General features: G+C 42.5%; 2 protein-coding genes across 12 annotated transcripts in view; both read right to left on the minus strand.

Moving 5' to 3' along the window:
• LOC125742944 (endonuclease V-like) overlaps positions 1-3,886 on the minus strand; it is a 48,833-nt gene extending 44,947 nt beyond the window's left edge. For all 10 annotated transcript variants that reach the window (XR_007398235.1, XR_007398234.1, XM_049015437.1 and 7 more), the window contains exon 1: positions 3,765-3,886. Coding sequence is in view for 8 of the 10 variants with exons in the window: in XM_049015437.1 (XP_048871394.1) it covers positions 3,765-3,808 (44 nt within the window). In the remaining 2 variants the exon portion in view is untranslated. The remainder of the gene's footprint in view (positions 1-3,764) is intronic.
• Positions 3,887-8,247: 4,361 nt separating this feature from the next.
• Positions 8,248-12,851, minus strand: LOC125742933 (kelch-like protein 10). 2 transcript variants are annotated; one of them, XM_049015419.1, is made up of 5 exons: positions 12,638-12,851; positions 11,650-12,043; positions 10,543-11,160; positions 8,750-8,899; positions 8,248-8,591 (listed from the first exon to the last, which is right to left on the minus strand). In XM_049015419.1, the coding sequence occupies exons 1-5, from the start codon at positions 12,772-12,774 to the stop codon at positions 8,271-8,273; spliced, it is 1,620 nt and encodes a 539-aa protein (XP_048871376.1). In that variant the 5' UTR covers positions 12,775-12,851; the 3' UTR covers positions 8,248-8,270. The 2 variants fall into 2 exon arrangements, with proteins under 2 accessions (XP_048871376.1, XP_048871375.1); XM_049015418.1 differs by having other exon boundaries at positions 11,554-12,043.
• Between the last annotated feature and the right edge of the window lie 7,680 nt (positions 12,852-20,531).

The following is a 20,531-nucleotide window of genomic DNA, read 5'->3' on the forward strand; positions in this document are numbered from 1 at the left end:
TGACCCTATAATATAAATAAATTCGCCTACAATATAAAAACTTTCACAGTATATCAATGTAATGCAGCAGCGGTCAGTTGACCCAAGTTTAATAATGATGATTTGACAGTTTTTAATAGCGAATCAGCACATGGCTAGTATTAAATAACGCCGGTATTTTTGGCATATTCTGGGGGAATGAAAAACCAGATCAGGGCAACCAACTTCCAAGTGTGAAACTCAAACAGCCTCCTGTGGGCTGCAAAGGGCCCAGAGAACAGCGCAGGCTGCCAGGAGACCATTTTAATCTTCGGAGCACTGTTCCGATGGGGTTCCCCCCCCCCGTTCCTGGAAACTTCCTGATAAGCGGCACTATGTTTAGAACAGACAGATTGGATGATCGCCACAGAGCGGACGGTAAAAGGATGACGGAAAGAGAGAGATAAGGCGGCGGAACCAGCACCAAGCCACACTCTGCCGGCCCTCCCTGCACCTCCTCCTGTGGGCATCCACCTCCAGTACAACACGGGGAAAAGGGAGCATGACAGGAAATCAGATAAACCTTAGCGGGCCGCTCTCCCCAGATTAATGAACTGCTGCCCTGTTAGCATTTAGCAGGCCGCTGCTCTCCCGCAGACACAGGGAGAAAGGTCTCCCAGCATCCTCTCTGCTTTCCAGGCTATTAACAAGAAACCTCAGGATGCCACAGTGCTTCCCCACCGCAGCACCGCGGCTCAGCGGACACCGGAGGCGATAGATCACTCCGGAAGCCTCTCCCAAATGCCCCGGCTCTTAGATGCATTATAAATAAGCTGAAACAATTAAATGGACTCTTCTGGCGTGCAGTGACTCTGTAAAGGATGTCAGAAGAAAGCATTGGCAATAGAGACGTCTTCAAATGGCAGGGTGGTTCCTCGGTATCCAGCAGTGTAGTGATTAAAGAAGTAGAAGATTTACATCCCAAGCCGTTGCTGTTCTACTCTATTTGAATTCCATCTATTCATCCATCTTCCAACTGTTTATCTACTATGGTGTCACAGGAAGGTATGGAGCTTATTCCAGTCTGCACAGGGCACTGTTTCTGTAGAACAATCTGGTGCATATATGAGTAACATAAGTACAAAAATGCTACTGTGGGTAGCCTAGAAGTTTGCTGGATTGTAACATGAAGGCCTCAGGTATCAAGTGGTGGCCCACTGTTTTATTCTTAATAAGAGCATATAATCCGACTTGTTCCAGTAAAAGGTTAAAAAAAGAAAAAACTTTTTCAAGGATTTAATTTCCACCTTGATAGGTTGAATGAGGAAGCTAATAGGCCTTCATTAGGCTTCAGAGACTAGGCAGCATGCTCTCTGCCTATGTGTTGTCACAACACATACATGACATTCCCGCCCCCGCAGTCAGCAGCTGGAAGCTGATTGGTCTTCACAGGCCTGACGTATGGATGAACAAATTAACTACAAACGTGGGTAAAGGAGCAAGAGAGGAAAAAAATACACCTTATATGATTTTATCGGGAGGTAACACATTTGTTCCAGCAAGCAGGAATATGAATCCAGTGTATGAAAATGAGTCTATATACTCGTATATGCTCAGTGCTTTCTGACAGCTTAATACTGAACATGTTCAAAAAGAGATCCTCAATAGTGAGGAATCTGAGATTACGACACTGGGAAGTCTTTTATCTGCTGGGGGGGGAAATTAGCTACTGGATGAATATTTTAAGAGGAAAGGAGTGTGAATCGGCTTGATACCGCAGTGGGAGGGCAAGACGCTGGAGACAGGTTTATGGGGGGGTCTTGTGGGCTTTTCATGCAATCTTGGCACATAATATATGTTCCAACAGCATGCAACATCCTCAAATTTGTTTACCTTACTGACATCAGATAAGGACAAAGACCTCACATTAATGATAATTGGATTCATTTCACGATAACTGCTGTTTTACATCCCATTTACCTGAAGAAACATGCCATATCAGAAACTTTAAAAATTAACAGCATAAATGTTTGTCTCAACAGACATTTGCCTTATCTTGCCCTTCGTAACCTGATTTGTTGCTGATTGAACTGTTTGACTGAAAAGTTATTCAGTCCAGTCTTGATCTTGAATTTCAAACTTATTTTGAACATAACTGAAGTGCAATCATTTCTATTGCCGATAGTCTGTCTAAAATTCAGTCCAAGGTTCCCCAGTTCCGGTCCTGGAGGGGCAGAATCCAACACAGTCTGTAGATTTCCCTGCTCATGCACTCCTACAAAACCTGGTTATTAGCCGATCAAGATGTGTCTGAACAGACAAATCTGCAAACTGTTTTGGACTCTGGCCCAAAAGCACCAGAACTGAGGAACCCTGATTTAGTCCATGCTACTTAAACAGCCTCCTACCTAATTATTTTATACAGCACATTACTAAGTTATTCAGTAAACCATCCATGAATTAAGTTGGTTAGTCTGGAACAGGTTGGAACATGGAAATGGTCTGAATATTTCCTTCTCCATACTTAATGCTACACAGAATCATTAACTCTGCAAAAATTAAATGGATTTTTTTGGTAAACGTTTGAGCTGAAGATCTACACTCCATAAACTCCAAATTCATCATTACTCAGAAGTATTAATATAGTTACTGTTTCCAACACAAACCAATATATCATAAAGCAATTCAGCTTTCCCAATACTTATTTGAAATTATGATGTAATTTCCAAGCTTTTTGGGTGCAGCCTTATTATCAAAAGTACAGTATTTATGCACAAAGAATATTAAGATTAGGAATGATACATTTTTCATGCCACACCAAAGCTGATATAAGGCATATACTTTAATCTCACTACTTCATATGACGATAAACACGCACTAAGCTGCTCTTAGATCTGTAGGGTGTCAGAGTAAATATACAGGCCTTGCATTAGTTGTAGTAGTATAGAGATGTAAATCGTGGCTGCACATAATTCGATGCTTTTGAGTCTGTTCAGTTTAATGATTTGTTCACATGCCCCCTTTAATAATTTTCAGGATGGAGGAGGGAGTCCCCATTTCTCTCTGATGATTACTATTACACCGGTAGCTTGGGAACTGGTACGGTCTGGAGAATCATTGAAAAAACTGAACAAAGACTCACAGAATGAACCGAAAAGTTATTGAAGGAACTGAATAATGACTCGCTGAACCTTCACAGAAGGAGCAGAATGACTCAATGAACAGACCGACCGAATCCATGCAGTGACTGCAGCAGTTTCGTTCACTAAAAAGTTTAGTTCAGAAAGAGTAATTACACGACACATATGCTACCGGTTTATACGACCAGAGGCCAACCCGAACGCCTCAAAACGGGTTACGCCAACCTGGTCAAACCACCACCGCATTACTCGGTACCGGAAGGGTGGCTGAGAGAAGGCTGACAGGAAGCGGGCTTTGGACACCTTGGGTATTTTCGGCTTTTTGCGAGAAGTAGCCGGATAGTACAAAGAGTAAAGACCGCAGTACACGGACAGCTCTCTCGGTGTCATGCCTTTAGTGTCAAAAGTGAAACTACACAGCTAGCGGTAATACTATTTAAACACCAAGCAGTGCAGATTCCGCTTAAAATACATTTTGATCATTTTAAAATATAAACATTCGAAATTATGGACTTCGGACAAGTCATCTTGAAAGCGTCATACGTCATTCCCTGACCGGGTCGCTGTATATGCTTAGATAGGTATACCAGGTGAACGCAGGCACTCATTAACACTGCATATGTAGATATCTATTAGCCAGCTGTCTGCTTATTAAATGTCTCTAACCTTTCCCACATCTTGATCAATTCGTCTTGCTGAAGGCTCGACATTTACTTGGATGAAATTAGCCCCAATGCCGAGCGATCGCGGTACTTGAGCTTCGAGAGCGGCGCCTTCTCGCTGCAGCTGACAACTCGATATTCATCAAGGCGAGTGACATCCGCATTGACCAATCAGACGCCGTTCTCAAATTGGTCCCCGTAACTCCTTCAGTTCATTGGGTGATGACGGAACAAGCGCACGGCTACGCTCATTTCTTAGAGTACATAAGAAATTAAGATCGCAAAATGGGGTAGATTACCACGCATACTGAAAGTTTTATGTACTCCTTACGCAATTTTCAAATTCCAAAAAAGGATCAAACATCATCTGGAGAAATGATGAGTGGGTGTTGCTCGATGTTCTTTATATTCTAGAAAGGATGGGAAAGGGGGCAGATAACTGTTAGTCTGCTTGGCTAAACATCCCCATCTGGTGGATCAAAAAAGAAAGCACATTTGTTAGAAGCCACTTTGAAGGACTGAAGTGTACTGATGGATTACTGCATAAAGAACTCAACCTGCGTATTCGGAATAAGTTTAATAGTTTGAAGTAAAAATAATCTGTACTTTTAATCAAACTTTACGCAAACAAAGATGCAGTATCATCAAAGACCAAGTGATGAATTGTAAATGGAAAACCAGACAGGATGATGTTACAAGAGGGCAGAAAAGACACAATAGCCCTAATCTTTAAGTGACAAGAACATTTCCATAAATGTCAATACAAATATCAGAGCAGTAAATTCATTACCCAGTTATCCGCTATTAGCACAGATTGTCTCACGTGACGACTGTTGTACTTAAGAAATTGAAGTCCATAAAAAAGTTACTGTAACGACCGGTGGTTGACGGGCAGGCAGCAAGTGGGGGAAGGACGAGGCAGGCGAGGATTCAGGACACGAAGGTTTAATTAACAGCAGCCGCGGAAACACGGTACAGAACATCAATGACGGATCTGAGGAATACGGACTCAGACGCGGACTAAATACACAGACTGATAGAAAACAGCTGGGCACAATCGGGGAAGCACACGTGGATGATCGGGGGCGTGGCACACACGAGGACTGGACTCACAGGTCATGACAGTTACAAATTGCTTCACAAGGTAGTGATAGTCATTCTCCAAAACCTTTAAAATACAGGGTGGAACCACTACTCCTCAGCATACACCATGTACTTAAAACCCAAAAATGATGCATATGATAGTGAAATTGCCAAATATTTTTTAAAAATGCTGCATGAAAACACATTATTTAAAGGAAATGAAGGAGAATATTCAACAGCCCCTGTTCTCCCTATCAAAAAAACATCAGACAGCCGCTTCTGCCAGGAAACCACTGCAGACATTTTACATATTTCCGGACTGGTAGTTTTGGCCACATTAGAGATGGGAACTCGAGTTCGTGACTCTGACTTCCAATTCAACTTCGAAAAAAAAACCCATGTAATGAAATACTAATTTCAAGTTATCTAAATTGGTAGCATTCTAGTTTTGAAAGGGAAACGTGTAAATATCTTTCTTTATTGATCTATTATTTTGTTTCCTCTGTTTAAATTCATTTTCTGCGATGGGTTGGCGCCCTGTCCTCGGTTATTCTCTGCTTTGCGCCCGTAACCTCCAGGATAAGCTCCAGACCCCATGACCCTGCATAGGACCAGACCATATGGAAAATGGACGAGTGAAAATCAATTATCCCCAGCTGATGGTGACATCCAATGCTGGTACATGCGCAGTAAATGCTTCTGTTTTGGTTGAACAAAGCATTTACCTGCTTTTTACGCACTGGCTCCCAATATGGAGGTATCAGGTGATGTTAGTGTAAAGACTCCCCTAAAACGACTTATTTTTGTTATTGTACAACTAGCAGCATTTAATTAGTGCAGCATAAAATGCAAAAATGTTCATTTTTCTGGTTGGACATATTGCAGTGAGGCGTGTAACTATGTTCTGAGTGGGGAAATGTATCCACTGCATTCACTGTGTCTGTATTTAGCTGCTGGATGTAACAGACTGTATTCAGGGATTATTTACTTGTTGCCATGCTCTCTGTCACGATCGGGGTGCAGCGAGCGCGGCGATCGTGCGGGTAAGGAGCAATGAGCAGGCAGACAGGCGAATACGGGGCAAAACGGGAGTTTACTGGGGAAACAGGGACCAGGAAACAGCTCACGCTTACAAACATCAGGAAACATCAATGACGGACAACGCTAACAGGTAAGACCAGGACTTAAAACCAGACAAGACTAATCAAAGTAATCAGATACAGCGGGGTACAATCAGGGAAATACACGTGGGAAGGCAGGGGGCGTGGCACACACGAGGAGCGGACGAGCCGGGCATGACACTCTCCCTCTTTATGTGTACCTGTTTCTCATCTGATCTGTTGACTCTGTAATAATAATAATAATAATAATAATAATAATAATAATAATAATAATAATAATGGGGCGGGGGGGCGGCATGGTGGTGCAGTGGTTAGCACTGTTGCCTCACACCTCTGGGACCCGGATTCAGGTCTCCGCCTGGGTCGCATGTGTGTGGAGTTTGCATGTTCTCCCCATGTCGTCGTGGGGTTTCCTCCGGTTTCCCCTCACAGTCCAAAAACATGCTGAGGCTAATTGGAGTTGCTAAATTGCCCGTAGGAATGCATGTGAGAGTGCATGGTGTGTGAATGTGCCCTGCGATGGGCTGGCCCCCCATCCTGGGTTGTTCCCAGCCTCGTGCCCATTGCTTCCGGGATAGGCTCCGGACCTCCCGTGACCCAGTAGGATAAGCGGTTTGGAAAGTGGATGGATGGATGGATGGATGGATAATAATAATAATAATAATTGATACTTTATTGATCCCTACAGAGAAATTCCCTTCATGCCTCCCCCAGCTTGCTCTCTATAGGTGAGAATGAGCTGGCTGCGTAGGGCAGAAATGACATTACCAGGACCTGAATGGTCCCTCACTTGGTGTGATGCCTTGTGTTACCACCAGAGGGCAATCGTGCTCCTGGGCAGAAGCTACTTTCTAATGCCAGAGACAACTTATCTGACAGTGTGTCATGAAACGGACGATGACCTTATATGACCTTCAAAAGGAATGGGAAGCATTAAGTGCAGATGTTGAAGTGCACTGCTAGGACAGATTCCTGGATTCCTGGAAGCAGAATCCATGTCCCATAAAGCAAGGAAGAAGCCCTTCATCAATGATAAACAGAAAAGAACCAGGTTGTAGTTTACGTATACGCACACACACACACACACATACGCACACACACACACACACATGCAGTCGTGAATCCTATCTTTTTGGGGACCTCTCATTCACGCACACACACACACACACAAACACACACACACACACACACATGCAGTCATGAATCCTATCTTTTTGGGGACCTCTCATTCACGCACACACACACACACAAACACACACACACACACACACACACACACACACACATGCAGTCATGAATCCTATCTTTTTGGGGACCTCTCATTCATGCACACACACACACACAAACACACACACACACACATGCAGTCGTGAATCCTATCTTTTTGGGGACCTCTCATTCACGCACACACACACACACACAAACACACACACACACACACATGCAGTCATGAATCCTATCTTTTTGGGGACCTCTCATTCACGCACACACACACACACAAACACACACACACACACACACACACACACATGCAGTCATGAATCCTATCTTTTTGGGGACCTCTCATTCATGCACACACACACACACAAACACACACACACACACACACACACATGCAGTCATGAATCCTATCTTTTTGGGGACCTCTCATTCAGGCACACACACACACACACACACACACACTATATTGCCAAAAGTATTGGGACCTCCACACCAGAATTGTAGCTGTACTGCTATTGGTTTTTGTTTTAATGTCACCTATGCACCATTTATGACATTTTTTGTATATTTATGAATGTTTACATAGTAGTGTACTATATACTGCAATAAACAGTGTATTGTTCCCGCTACATGCCTTCTCTGTATCGGACAAGTGATAATGTATGAGTGAAACTGTAAAAAACAAAACCCAGGAATGACCTTTGAGACCTCTTATCTAGCACAGTGAGGTTACCACAAGCTGGTCGATAAGTGCTCATGTATTAATGGAATAACAAATAAATGATACGCTAACATATATAGGCATGTATCGCAATGTATCGTCCAGGCGCACTCCGAAAACACGTAATCGGAGGATATTAAATATATATTCCTTTAAATGGCAATTTATTGAATATTGTCAAAATACGCACAGCTTTTTTTTTTACAAAAATTTTTTTTTGATAAAAATAAACAAGGGACAAGGAACACAGTCAGTATACTATATACAAAACTTAAAACCCTGCAATTTTATTGAATCTACTTTTATAGCTAAAAAATGGAGGGGTTGAGGTCACATGAGGATAAGCTGTTTAAGGTGGACGGACTTACTGCCCCAGGGACTGACGAGGGGCAGCGTACCGTGCGATGCTGGGGAGTGCGGACACAACACAACAGCTGAGGCCACTGCGGCCGGCGCCCATTTCCTGGGCGTTGTACCAGCTGTCGGCATTCCTATTGTAGTATTCCACGCTGGTAGTGGTGGTCAATCCATTGAAGCCGCCCACCACAAACATCAGGTCGTCAACTACCTCGATGCCGAAGTTGCTGCGCGGGTTGAACATGGCAGCTACGTCACGCCATTTGTTCGTTAAAGGGTTATAGGCCTCCATACTGCGCAGACGATTGGACCCGTCAAACCCGCCCACCTGCGAGAAGCCAAAGGTAAGGAATTACTCACACGCCAAAGTCATGGAGAAACATCAAGTTCCCCAAAATCGTGCACTATTTGCCTAATGAATTTTAGGCATAAGGAACCAGGTTTATAAACCACTTATTCTGAAGGTACAACAAAGGAGTCACTCACCGCATAGATTTGTTCATCATACGCCACGATTCCAAGGCCACTTCTGCTATTTGTCATCGGAGCAATTGCGTCCCACTGGTCGGTGAGTGGGTTGTAGCACTCAGCAGTAAAGAGGCTCTCGGCTCCATTGAAGCCTCCGCATATGTACACCTATGAAAATCAGAGTACATATGAAGATTCTTATGCTTTATATGATAGGTGATGTAGATCTAGAAAGAGGTAAGGCATGTTTTGCTAACACATGTTGAATTAATTCATCTTACAAAAGCAATTATCCAGTACTGGGACATGGAGAACCTGGAGCCTGCCCCAAGAAGCACAGGGTGTAAGGCAGGGGACAGACTATGATTAACAGTTTAATTTCATTACAATGCAAACATAAAATGATGCATTATGTGGACCAGTTCACCTATCTTGGGCTAGGAGAGAGCCCCATAATGCAGTCCCATAATGATTACAAGGTCATTTCATCACAACGCTTGAGTATAGCGAACTTAGCAATTATAGCATACAATCTATACTGAACAAAAATATAAACGCAACACTCTTGTTTCTGCTCCCATTTTTCATGAGATGGACTTAAAGATCTACAATTCATTCCAGATACACAATATTACCATTTCTCTCAAACATTTCTCACAAATCAGTCTAAATGTGTGATAGTGAGCACTTCTGCTTTGCTGAGATAATCCATCCCACCTCACAGGTGTGCCACATCAAGATGCTGATCTGACATCATGGGTAGTGCACAGGTGTACCTTATACTGCCCACAATAAAAGGCCACCCTGGAATGTGCAGTTTTTTGCTTTATTGGGGGTCTGGGGACTCAGAACCGGTCAGTATCTGGTGTGACCACCATTTGCCTCATGCAATGCAACACATCTTCTTCGCATAGAGTTTATCAGATTGTCAATTGTGGCCTGTGGAATGTTGGTCCACTCCTCTTCAATGGCTGTGCGAAGTTGTTGGATATTAGTGGGAACTGGTACACGCTGTCGTATACGCCGGTCAAGCACATCCCAAACATGCTCAACGGGTGACATGTCCGGTGAGTATGCTGGCCATGCAAGAACTGGGACATTTTCAGCTTCCAAGAACTGTGTACAGATCCTTGCAACATGGGGCCGTGCATTATCTGTCTGAGTGGCTGGTCTCAGACGATCTTGGAGGTGAACCTGCTGGATGTGGAGGTCCTGGGCTGGTGTGGTTACACGTGGTCTGCGGTTGTGAGGCCGGTTGGATGTACTGCCATATTCTCTGAAACGCCTTTGGAGACGGCTTATGGTTGAGAAATGAACATTCAATGCACGAGCAACAGATCTGGTTGACATTCCTGCTGTCCGCATGCCAATTGCACGCTCCCTCAATGCTTGTGGCATCTGTGGCATTTTGCTGTGAGACAAAACTGCACATTCCAGGGTGGCCTTTTATTGTGGGCAGTATAAGGTACACCTGTGCACTACCCATGATGTCAGATCAGCATCTTGATGTGGCACACCTGTGAGGTGGGATGGATTATCTCAGCAAAGCAGAAGTGCTCACTATCACACATTTAGACTGATTTGTGAGAAATGTTTGAGAGAAATGGTAATATTGTGTATCTGGAATGAATTGTAGATCTTTAAGTCCATCTCATGAAAAATGGGAGCAAAAACAAAAGTGTTGCGTTTATATTTTTGTTCAGTGTAGAAGAGAAATCAAACTTCTCAATAATCCATCAGGTAACTTTTCAATAATTCATTCCAATGGGAAAAATTAGGTTAACACATCTGGATGCCCCCCTTTAACCTACTTTGCCATGCAGTGCAGTGGCACTAGCATCACTCCTCTGCTCGATCATGGGTGAGATCTGCATCCATTGATTGGCTTCCGGGTGGTACCGCTCAGCTGTGTTGAGGCGTAAGTGGCCATCAAAGCCACCCATGGCGTAAACGAAGCTGTCGAGCACAGCTACACTCACATAACAGCGGCGGCTGTGCATCGGGGCCACCTCATGCCATATTCGAGTGACGGGGTTGAACTTGTCCACACTACTGAAGCAGACCACACCATCAAACCCGCCGATGCAGTACACAAATCCCTTTAGGTATGCAGCACCATGATAGGGCCGGGGTCTCTCCTCCCCCCGCGTCACATTCACCCAACGGTCAGCCCGGGTGTCGTAGGCCTCGATTGCATTGGTCGGGCTGCCGTGATTCCAGCCACTGATGGCCAGCAAGATGGCAGAAGGCAGGCGTGGGCGGGTCAGCGGGTTATCAAAGTCAGAAGGTGAGGGACCATTCATGTTGAGGTTATACATGGCCTTCAAGGTGCTGATAAAAAAGGGGTTAAACTCCACCCTGTCCTTCAGCAGGTCACTGTTCTTCAAAGTGTACATGAAGTAATCTGCGCTTATGCGAGCCATGCGCACCTACACAGGAAACAAGGCAGAGAGAATTCCCATTTGTAAATACCTGGGAAAGGGTAACTGCTAACAAATGGGATACAACAGCCAAGTCCAAATTTTAATGTTTAATTTCCATAATCTTTCATAATGCTCTAACTGAAACCATTTACTTTGAAAGTGTCAGATATGTGTGCTAGTACATATTTAGGACAGTTTCCCATTCTTTTGTTTGTTAGACTGCATTGCCAGTTGTAATACTTGGAAGCCTAGGTTGTAGTCACATGTGACATGGAAATGGAGGTTTAGTCTCCAGCAAAAGTAGTAAGCACTGCAGACTTCAGCTGGAGAGTTGAATATCGAATTAGTATTCCATTGTCATGTGACATGTTAATGGGAACAATGCGTGATTATGATCACCTTGGACAGAAGCACAGACATGTGGGCATTTCGACTGGCAGGTGCATGCCTGATCCAGTGAAGGATGGCGTCAAAGACAACATCCTCCTGACTCACATTGAGCTCATCTTTCTCAATGATGTCACAGAGCTGAGGGAGCGTGAGCTCCAGAAACTCCTCAGAGATGGTGGCAACCTCCTTGAAGTTATGCAGTATAAAGCTGAAGGCAGACTGGTATAACTCAGGACACCAGTTGATGTCGGCAAACTTGAAAATGCCAGTACAGTTCTCTAGACAGAGCTGGTTCTCCAGGAACGCGCTACAGCTTTGCATTATGCCCGCGATGGTGAACTGGTCAGCAGCCACCAACAGGCTTTCCACATTGTCAACTGTGATGGGCAAAGAGTGTGTGTAGGCATAGTCAATGACTAGCTTCATTATCTCTGGGGAAACATCTGGGATGCTGTACTCATGCCTTCCTGTGTCACTCCAGCCATTTGCGAAGAGAGCCCTGATGAAGAATGCACAAGATATTGTTGGCTTTTTGTTAATTTACTGCACGTCTCTCTAGACCAATTGAAATTGCAGTACGGACTCTCAGGCTGAAAACACCTGGGTTATGTCATTTTGGTCTTTACGATCCAAAGTTAATTTGGGTTTTTGCCAGCGACAGAGATTATCCAAATCATAAATTCATTACGAGGCTCAAAACTAATATTATCAGTTGAATAAATGTAAGCAAAAAGTTAAGATGGTACACTTAACTGTAACTGCATCTTACAAATATTTCTTATTAACCATGTACTAAAATAGTAAAACTACGAAAGAGGATTAGGGCCACCATGAAAATATTATTTGCATTCTGACTTTAATCTCAGAATTCTGACTTTTTTTCTGAGAATTCTGACTTTAGAAAAAAAAAAGAATTCTGAGAAAAAAGTCAGAATTCCGAGAAAAAAGTCAGAATTTAAATAATATTTTCATGGTGGCCCTAATCCTCTTCCGTATAAAACAGAACTATGCCTTTAAGAAAATTTCTACTATCATAGAAATAAAATCGTTTCTGTTTTGGCATCGTTAGCATGTATGGGTCATAGCAGCTCACCGGAAATAGGCGCTGCAGCCGCAAAGAATAATTTTGTGGGCTGTGAATTTTACACCGTTGACTTCAATGACCACATCACAAAGCGGTCCGCCCAGACGAAGCTCATTAAAAATATTCCATGCGTCATTACGTTCCATGTTGTATATGAATTTATCCCGAAGTAGATGGCTCCTCCGTTACACTTAATTGCTTATATTTTCAGAAACCGCCAACAGTTTACGTGTACGTCAGTGTTGTCATGGTAAATTCTAGAACGTAAGCGCTTGGTTACTACGCAGATAAGACCTCGCACATTCGCGAGGTTAAGGTCCAAAACCCGTCGCGAATAAGGAGGATTCTCGGATGTTTGGCAGAATTGCTAAAATAAATGGTAATATGTGCTTACTTCTATAGTTTAAACCCTAAATATGCTCCCGAAACACTTTAATTTCATTTAAAAGTTAGCTTAATACATTACTTTTAAAAATCAACCCTTACGGTGTTTATAGAAAATGCGTCTCAAGAGGGAAACCCGGGACGCATTTGCTATGTACGTAAACATTAACACCTTTCAAGAAATTTATCCTTTTTTCGCGTTGAATTTACGTTAACGTGTACATAATTACAAAATAGTAAATTGGCTATTTTTAAATATTTATGTAACCATTAGCGTTACTCTTATGTATTGCCGGGGCACGGACCGGGGGAAGCAGGGACAGGACGCAATGAATCGGGGAACACGGGGTTTAATCAAAAGGTAAAAACAAGCAGGACAACTGAACAGGCAGCAAACTGAAAATTACGTTAACGACCGGATTCAGGAAACATACTTAAACGCAGACTTAAATACCCAGGACTAATGACAGCAACTGGAAACATGAGGATTCCACACGAGGTAGATGAGGAGGTGTGGCATGTTGGAGGATCGGTCGAGAAGGTCCATGACAGTTCAAAAGGAAATAAACTTTGCGAAGTCACGCCAGTTTATTACGATAGTTCTGGACGCGGAGACGCTAACACGAAGGTAAAATGGAAGGACTGAAACCACCGCCGACAATATGCTTCGAGGCTAAAGATCTGGCGAAGTCATGGAAAACATGGAAGGAGGAGTTCACACTTTACATTGAACTTGCAATGCCGGAGGCAGAAGAAGCCACCAAGGTTAAACTATTTCATTATCTTATTGGAGACGGTGGCAGAGAATTGTGGCAGGTGCTAAAAAGTGATGCAAGTCCCGCTGAGATAAGCGTGAGCTTTATGCTACAGAAATTCATTGAACACTGCAACCCTAAAATAAAAGAGACTGTAGAGAGGTACAGATTTTTTCAAGAAATCAGGCGGATGGAGAAAACATAGACAAATACGTCAAATACAGAACTCAGGGTGTTAGCAGGCACATGCAATTTCGGGGAGATTAAAAGTTCCCTCATACGTGACCAAAATATGTGCGGAAACAGTGATGCAAGTCTGCGACAAAGATTACTCAAAGAAGACACTGACTTTAGAGAGGTGCACACAGATATGCAGAGCCACATAACTGTTGAAAGAGAATAGCAGAACAATTGAGGGCAATGCAGAAGTGATACACACAGTTAAACAGGCATCAAATGCAAGAGGTGAGCGAATCACTTGTAAATTTTGTGGGAAAACACATGAGAGGAGCAAAAAGAACTGCCCAGCCTTTGGGAAAATCTGTAAAAAAAAAAGTGTGGTAAAGCCAATCACCTTGCAAAAGCGTGCAAAACGGGTTAACGCTGGCAAAAGACAGGTGCATGTAGTGGATGAACAAAGAAATGACTACTGTGAGGATATTCTGAACATCACAGCAATGTGGAAACCTACAGAAAACATAAAGCAGATTGAAGAAGAAAAGCAGGGTGACAAACAGCTTTATGCAGGCATGCTACTTGGCGAGAACCTGGTCAGATTTCAGATAGACTGTGGAACAACTTGCAGCATCATCTCTATAAACAGACTAAATCCAGACACTCCGATTGAAAACTAAGACAAGATTTTATTAATGTACAACAAAACTGAATTGAGGCCAGTGGGAAAATGCAGAATCAAAATCAGAAATGCAAGGAACCAGAAACTATATAGACTAGAGTTTGAAATGGTAGATGAGACAGTTAAAACACCACTATTGGGCAGATAGGCAAGCGAATCCATGAAAGTCGTCGGTGGAATATGGTAACATTTATGCTGTGGATAGTATTGTGATGAGAGAGGGACCAGACCTTCCCACAATTGACGATATCCTCCCAGATTTATCAAAAGCCAAAGTGTTTACTGTTTGTGATGTCAAGCATGGGTTTTGGCACATAAAACTGGAAGAAAACTCAAGCTACCTCACCACATTTTATACTCCTTTTGGGAGATACTGATGGCTGAGAATACCGATGGGGATAAGTCCAGCACCAGAAGTTTTTCAGAGAAGGCTGATGCAGGCCCTGGAGGGTCTACCAGGCATGTATCTAATAGCAGATGATGTGCTAATCACAGGTGAGGGGGAGACAATAGACCAAGCAGTAAAAGACCATGATAGAAAATTCAAAATGTTGTTAGACAGATACAGAGGAAAAAATACCAAACTGAATGCTGACAAGTTCAAATTTAGGAGACAGGAATTTGCCTAAATGGGACATCTGTTCAGAGCACAGGGACTGAAAACTGACCCAGAAAGAGTTCATGCAATCACAGAAATGCCGTGACCAACAGATGTAAAAGGATTACAACCATTAGTGGGCATGGTAAATTACTTATCAAAATTCTACCATTATCTGTCAGATGACTGTGAAGTTTCACGACAGCTGCCACACAAAGACAGTATTTGAATGGACAGCAGTTCACGAAGATGCATACATGCGGCTTAGAGAGAACATTGCCTGAGCACCAGATCTCAAATATTATGACTCAGAAAAGGAACTGACACTTCAGTGCGACGCATCAGAGCTTTGACAGGAGATAGCAGGCCCGTTGCATATGTCAGCAGCGCACTAACACAGACAGAGAGGGGCTATGCCCAAATAGAGAAGGAGTGCCTCGCCATAGTTTTTGGCATGTAAAAATTCCGTCAGTATACATATGGCCGACTGTTAATGGTGCAGAGCCACCATAAGTGCTCCAAAATGCCTACAAAGGATGTTGCTAAGGCTCCAGTGTTATCGTATAGCAGTTACCTATGTTCCAGGCAGAGATATGTTGTTGGCAGACACATTAAGTAGGGCATACCTACCAGAGTGCACACAAGGAACACTGGAAAATGATGTGTAACATGTGAACATGATCAATTTTTCACCCATTTCAGGAGAGACAATGGAGAAAATACGGCAGGCTACATAGGGAGATGCTTGTTTACAGACACTGACAAAAACTATGCAAATAGGCTGGCCACAAATGAAGAGGGACACACCAAATGAAATCAGGCAGTAGTACTCACTACAGGATGAGCTCAGTGAGCAGGATGGAATAGTATTCCGGGGAGAACGAGTTGTAATTCTACATGACATAAGATGCGAGATTATTAGCAGAATTCACTCATGTCATCTAGGCATGGATGGATGCCTCAGACGAGCTAGGGAATGTGTTTATTGGCCAGAAATGACAGAACATATCAAGAACTACACTGGAAAATGTAATACATGCAGATTGTTAGCGACAAATCAATAAAAAGAGACACTACACTCCCATGAAATACCAAATAGGCCATGGTCCAAAGTTGGGATGGACGTTTTTACGTTCAATAACAAAGAGTATCTGATACCAGTAGACTACTACTCCAACTTTTGGGAAATTGACTATCAGGCAAAGCAGAGTTAGCAGTGAAAACAGCAAAACGCCTTACGCAGAAGACCAAAGCAACAGGTGAGGATCCTTACTAAACCCACACAGGCCTCCTGTGAGTAAGCCCACACGGGGCCCCTGTGAATAAGCTCACTCGGGGCCCGCAGTAAACCCACACAGGTCCCCTGTGAGTAAGCCCACTCGGGGCCCGCAGTAAACCCACACAGGCCCCCTGTGAGTAAGCCCACACGGGGCCCACAGTAAACCCACACAGGCCCCCTGTGAGTAAGCCCACTCGGGGCCCACAGTAAACCCACACAGGCCCCCTGTTAGTAAGCCCACTCGGGGCCCGCAGCAGTTTTGCTTGACAGCCCCTTTCTAATTAGAACTGCACACAGTCACCAAGGCATGTAATTATTATTAGTGATTAATAAAATTAATTATTAATAAGAATTTATCAGCAGCAACACCAATAATAATTATTGTTGTTGATGATGGTTATTATTAATTAACTAATATTAGTATTAATGATAATTGTTTATTATTATTATTATTATTATCTAAAGCTGTGTGTCTCATTTTGGCCGTGGGTTAGAAAACAAACCCGTCATAGAGAGTGTTCCGGCCCTGCCATTTATTTTGTGTGGTCACTGGGGACACATTCCTTGCCCTGAGCTTCTGTGATAGGTTCCGAACCCCCAGCGACCCTGAATGGGACACGCGGGTACAGAAGTTGGATGGATGGATGGATGGATTGGTGACACGCGCTGGGCGTTTGAGTGCAGCGGGAAGCTCGCGATCTCGAGACCGGTGTTTCGAATCAGAAAGACCGTTAGGAGAGAAAGCGACAGCGAAAGCTAATAAAAAAAATATTGATCATCTCTTGTTATGGAAGTGTGTAGAGGACACGCATAAACGTTTTTTTTCCTTTTCGTTATCTCGAGATCACGACTTATTTTTCTCGTGATCTCGACATAACCAAAGTCGTTTCCTCGAGATCACGACTTATTTTTTTAAGCCGACATCTTTCAAACATCACCCGGTAGCCATGGAGACGTCCCCGACTCTCCAGTTGGTTGGTAATGAAACTGACTACTCCTTCAGGCTCACTATAACTAATCCGACGGTACGATGGAGATGCAGTGGCACCAAAATTAATTGGGGTGGCAGTACGGTCACCTTTTGTCACTGAACTGTGTGTTTGTATATAGTAGTTAGTATTAATGTAACATCAGATTTTTTTTAAGAATGAAAGGACGGAAGAACTGTGTATTAATAGAATACTGTGTATTTTCAAAGACAAGAGAAATTATTGCAATAATGCGAGCACAGTGGTGTTCCTGTGTATGGCCTGTTAATGGCAGTTTAAGTTTCTAAGAAAGCAGGGTCGTGTACGAAGTACAACGACACTCTAACTTTGAAATTCTGACTTGCCTACTTTCATAAGAAACGTTATTTTTCAATACAGTTCCGGTATTTATAAATCTTGGTTATATAATCCCACCGAAGCGTGGGATTTACGTTGCATTATAATATTAATATCGTTATTGGAAACAAAACTTAGCAAGCTATACAATTTTAATGACCGGTCTTTTTCAGGATTATCCAGTATATATTTAACATCAGTTTAAAGTTTACCGCTACTATTTTTCAACGAGCTCCGCAGGCACTCTTCAAGCTATTCCTAGACCTAATCATTTTCATCCTTGCTGTTTACTTATGGATAGACGTGTTTGTGGGAAACTGATTTATAAGAACTGCAATACTTACTGCGGAAACGGATATTTTCCAGTGTAGTGCAGACTAATTACGAAATACGCGCGAGCGTACTCTTTTTTATGCTTTATTATATAATTGAACACATACATGCAAAATAAAGGACAAACATATGGCAGTTTCAATTAGCATTGTATAACAATAGCAGCGTCAGAGAGAACATAGGGAAGACTTTAAAAACAGATAAATAAACAAATAGAATACAATTAGGAGAATATGATGTAAATTCCGTTTTCTAATCGTTGGGAAAGCTACTCATAAAATTATATATTTTCTGGGTTTAGATCCATTAATAAACTTTAGGGATTGTAAGTACATATTGAACTCGTTTCTAAAGCAAACAAAGTTGGGGGGGACATTTTTTTATTCTGTTTTTATGTATAAAAAAATTTAGCTAAACATAAAACAACATTAATACAGGGTTCATCTTTATTCTCTAATATTAAGCCAAATGTTATGTTATGTTTTGAGAACGAAGTGATGGGAATTTATTTTTTAACCATTTGTGCACATCCAACCAGATCATTTGAACTGCATCACATGAGAAGGATAAATGGTTGTTTTCACAAAATTAACAGTTGTTATCCTCAATGTTAAAGCGTAGTCTAAGTAACTCTTTCGAGGGATAGATATATTCATAATTTTGAAGTGTGTTTCTTTTGCTTTCGGGGGTGCGTACTTCATTTCATGTCACAAACTCATACAAAACAAGTTAGACCGGCAACGAAGGAACCGACCAAGATCGTTCTCGCACTGCCCCCTGGTGGACATCACCTTTAATTCTCCAGATAGACGTAAACTACGCATTCAAACAGTCAGTACACTGAAGTCTGTTCTGTTCTGACATAATTATCTCGGAATTTCTGAATTAATGACATAATTATCTCGGAATTTCTGAGATAAAATTTTCATATAAAAAATACGCTCTGTTTTTCTGAATTAACCTTAAAAACTCTCATTTCGCCTACTTTAGAGCTCGATTTCATTGCAACAATGTCACATCTTAGATTGATCCAGTTGTATTTTGGTCTGGGTTTGAAACACTGAAGTACTCGCAGCTTTAAGTAAAATAGATGCCATTATTATCAGTTGGTCGACTTTGCGCAGGCACCTCAAGGTTTTGCGGTCGTTCAGACGGAAAGCTTTAGGGATTTACCGTAAATATAAATGAAAATGATGTCTTTTGCAATAGCAACCCAGAAACTCTACAATTATTTCGGCTTTTCCCTATTGTTAATATATTCTGGTCTGAACTACAAGCATATATTAAAAATGAATTTTACATTGACGTTATCTTTACAGAATCTGACAGTATGACTAGTTTTACTATGGAAGAAAATAATTTATTTAATTATAATTTTGCCAAAATATTTCATACACAAAAACAAATGGTCTGGGAAACACCCTGTATTTGAAATAGAGGCAAATATATTTATCTTTAAACTATAGTGTAAAAACAGAATATCCGGCTATCCGGACGTACTCTACGTTTAGTCTCTTGAATCTATTTATGTAGCCTTCTGCTGATGTATTGTATTGTAATACGTACTCCTTGTCACGCTTGCCGACCGGGGGTAAGGCGAGCGGGCAAGCGAGCGGGCATGAAGCAGGCAAGGCAGGCAGAACTCGGGGAAACCGGGAACCGGGGCAGGAGACATCAGACACTGACTAACATCAATGACAGACAAAGGACTCAGGTAAGACACGGACTGAAATACACAGGACTGATCAAAGTAACTAGACACAGCTGGATACAATCGGGAAAGAACACGTGGGTAATCAGGGGGGCGTGGCACACACGAGGAGCCGACGAGCAGGTCATGACACTCCTGACAACTTTAAAAAATTTATTTTATATATGTGTATTTTTCTCTGTTTTGTTTTTTGTTCTCTTACCCTCACCTTACCTCCTTGATCTGTACTGTGTACTCTTGTTTGTACTGTTATTTGTAACTGTTGAAAATAGAAATAAAAAAAACAAAGAACTTCACTCGGGTTATAGTACCATCTGGTGGTACAACCTTAAAGGAGCATGTTTTAAATTTTGAAGGAAATGTTGACATTGCTCCAACTTGCCCTTTGAATGCAGTCTATGTGTCATACCCGGCTCGTCCGCTCCTCGTGTGTGCCACGCCCCCTGATTACCCACGTGTATTTCCCTGATCGTCTCCAGCTTTGTCTAGTTACTTTGATTAGTCCTGTGTATTTAAGTCCTGGTCTCCCCGGTTTCCCTTGTCCGTCATTGATGTTTGTACACGTGAGCTGTTTCCCGGTCCCCGTCTATTCATTAAACCCTTGTTTGATCCCGTACTCTGCCTGCCTGCTTCCTGCTTGCACGCTCACCCAGCGATCGCGA

Source organism: Brienomyrus brachyistius, chromosome 5, assembly GCF_023856365.1.
Source record: "Brienomyrus brachyistius isolate T26 chromosome 5, BBRACH_0.4, whole genome shotgun sequence".
In the NCBI taxonomy this organism is placed as follows: Eukaryota; Metazoa; Chordata; class Actinopteri; order Osteoglossiformes; family Mormyridae; genus Brienomyrus; species Brienomyrus brachyistius.

What these genes read in the sequence shown, in the direction of transcription:
- LOC125742933 (XM_049015418.1), bottom strand. Translation starts at nt 12,774, where the DNA reads ATGGAACGTAATGACGCATGGAATATTTTTAATGAGCTTCGTCTGGGC. An exon ending in TGTCTGTGCTTCTGTCCAAG is followed by an intron (nt 11,161 to 11,553) that starts GTGATCATAATC and finishes TTTCCTGTGTAG; the next exon opens with GTGCGCATGGCTCGCATAAG. An exon ending in CCACTGCACTGCATGGCAAA is followed by an intron (nt 8,900 to 10,542) that starts GTAGGTTAAAGG and finishes TGATTTTCATAG; the next exon opens with GTGTACATATGCGGAGGCTT.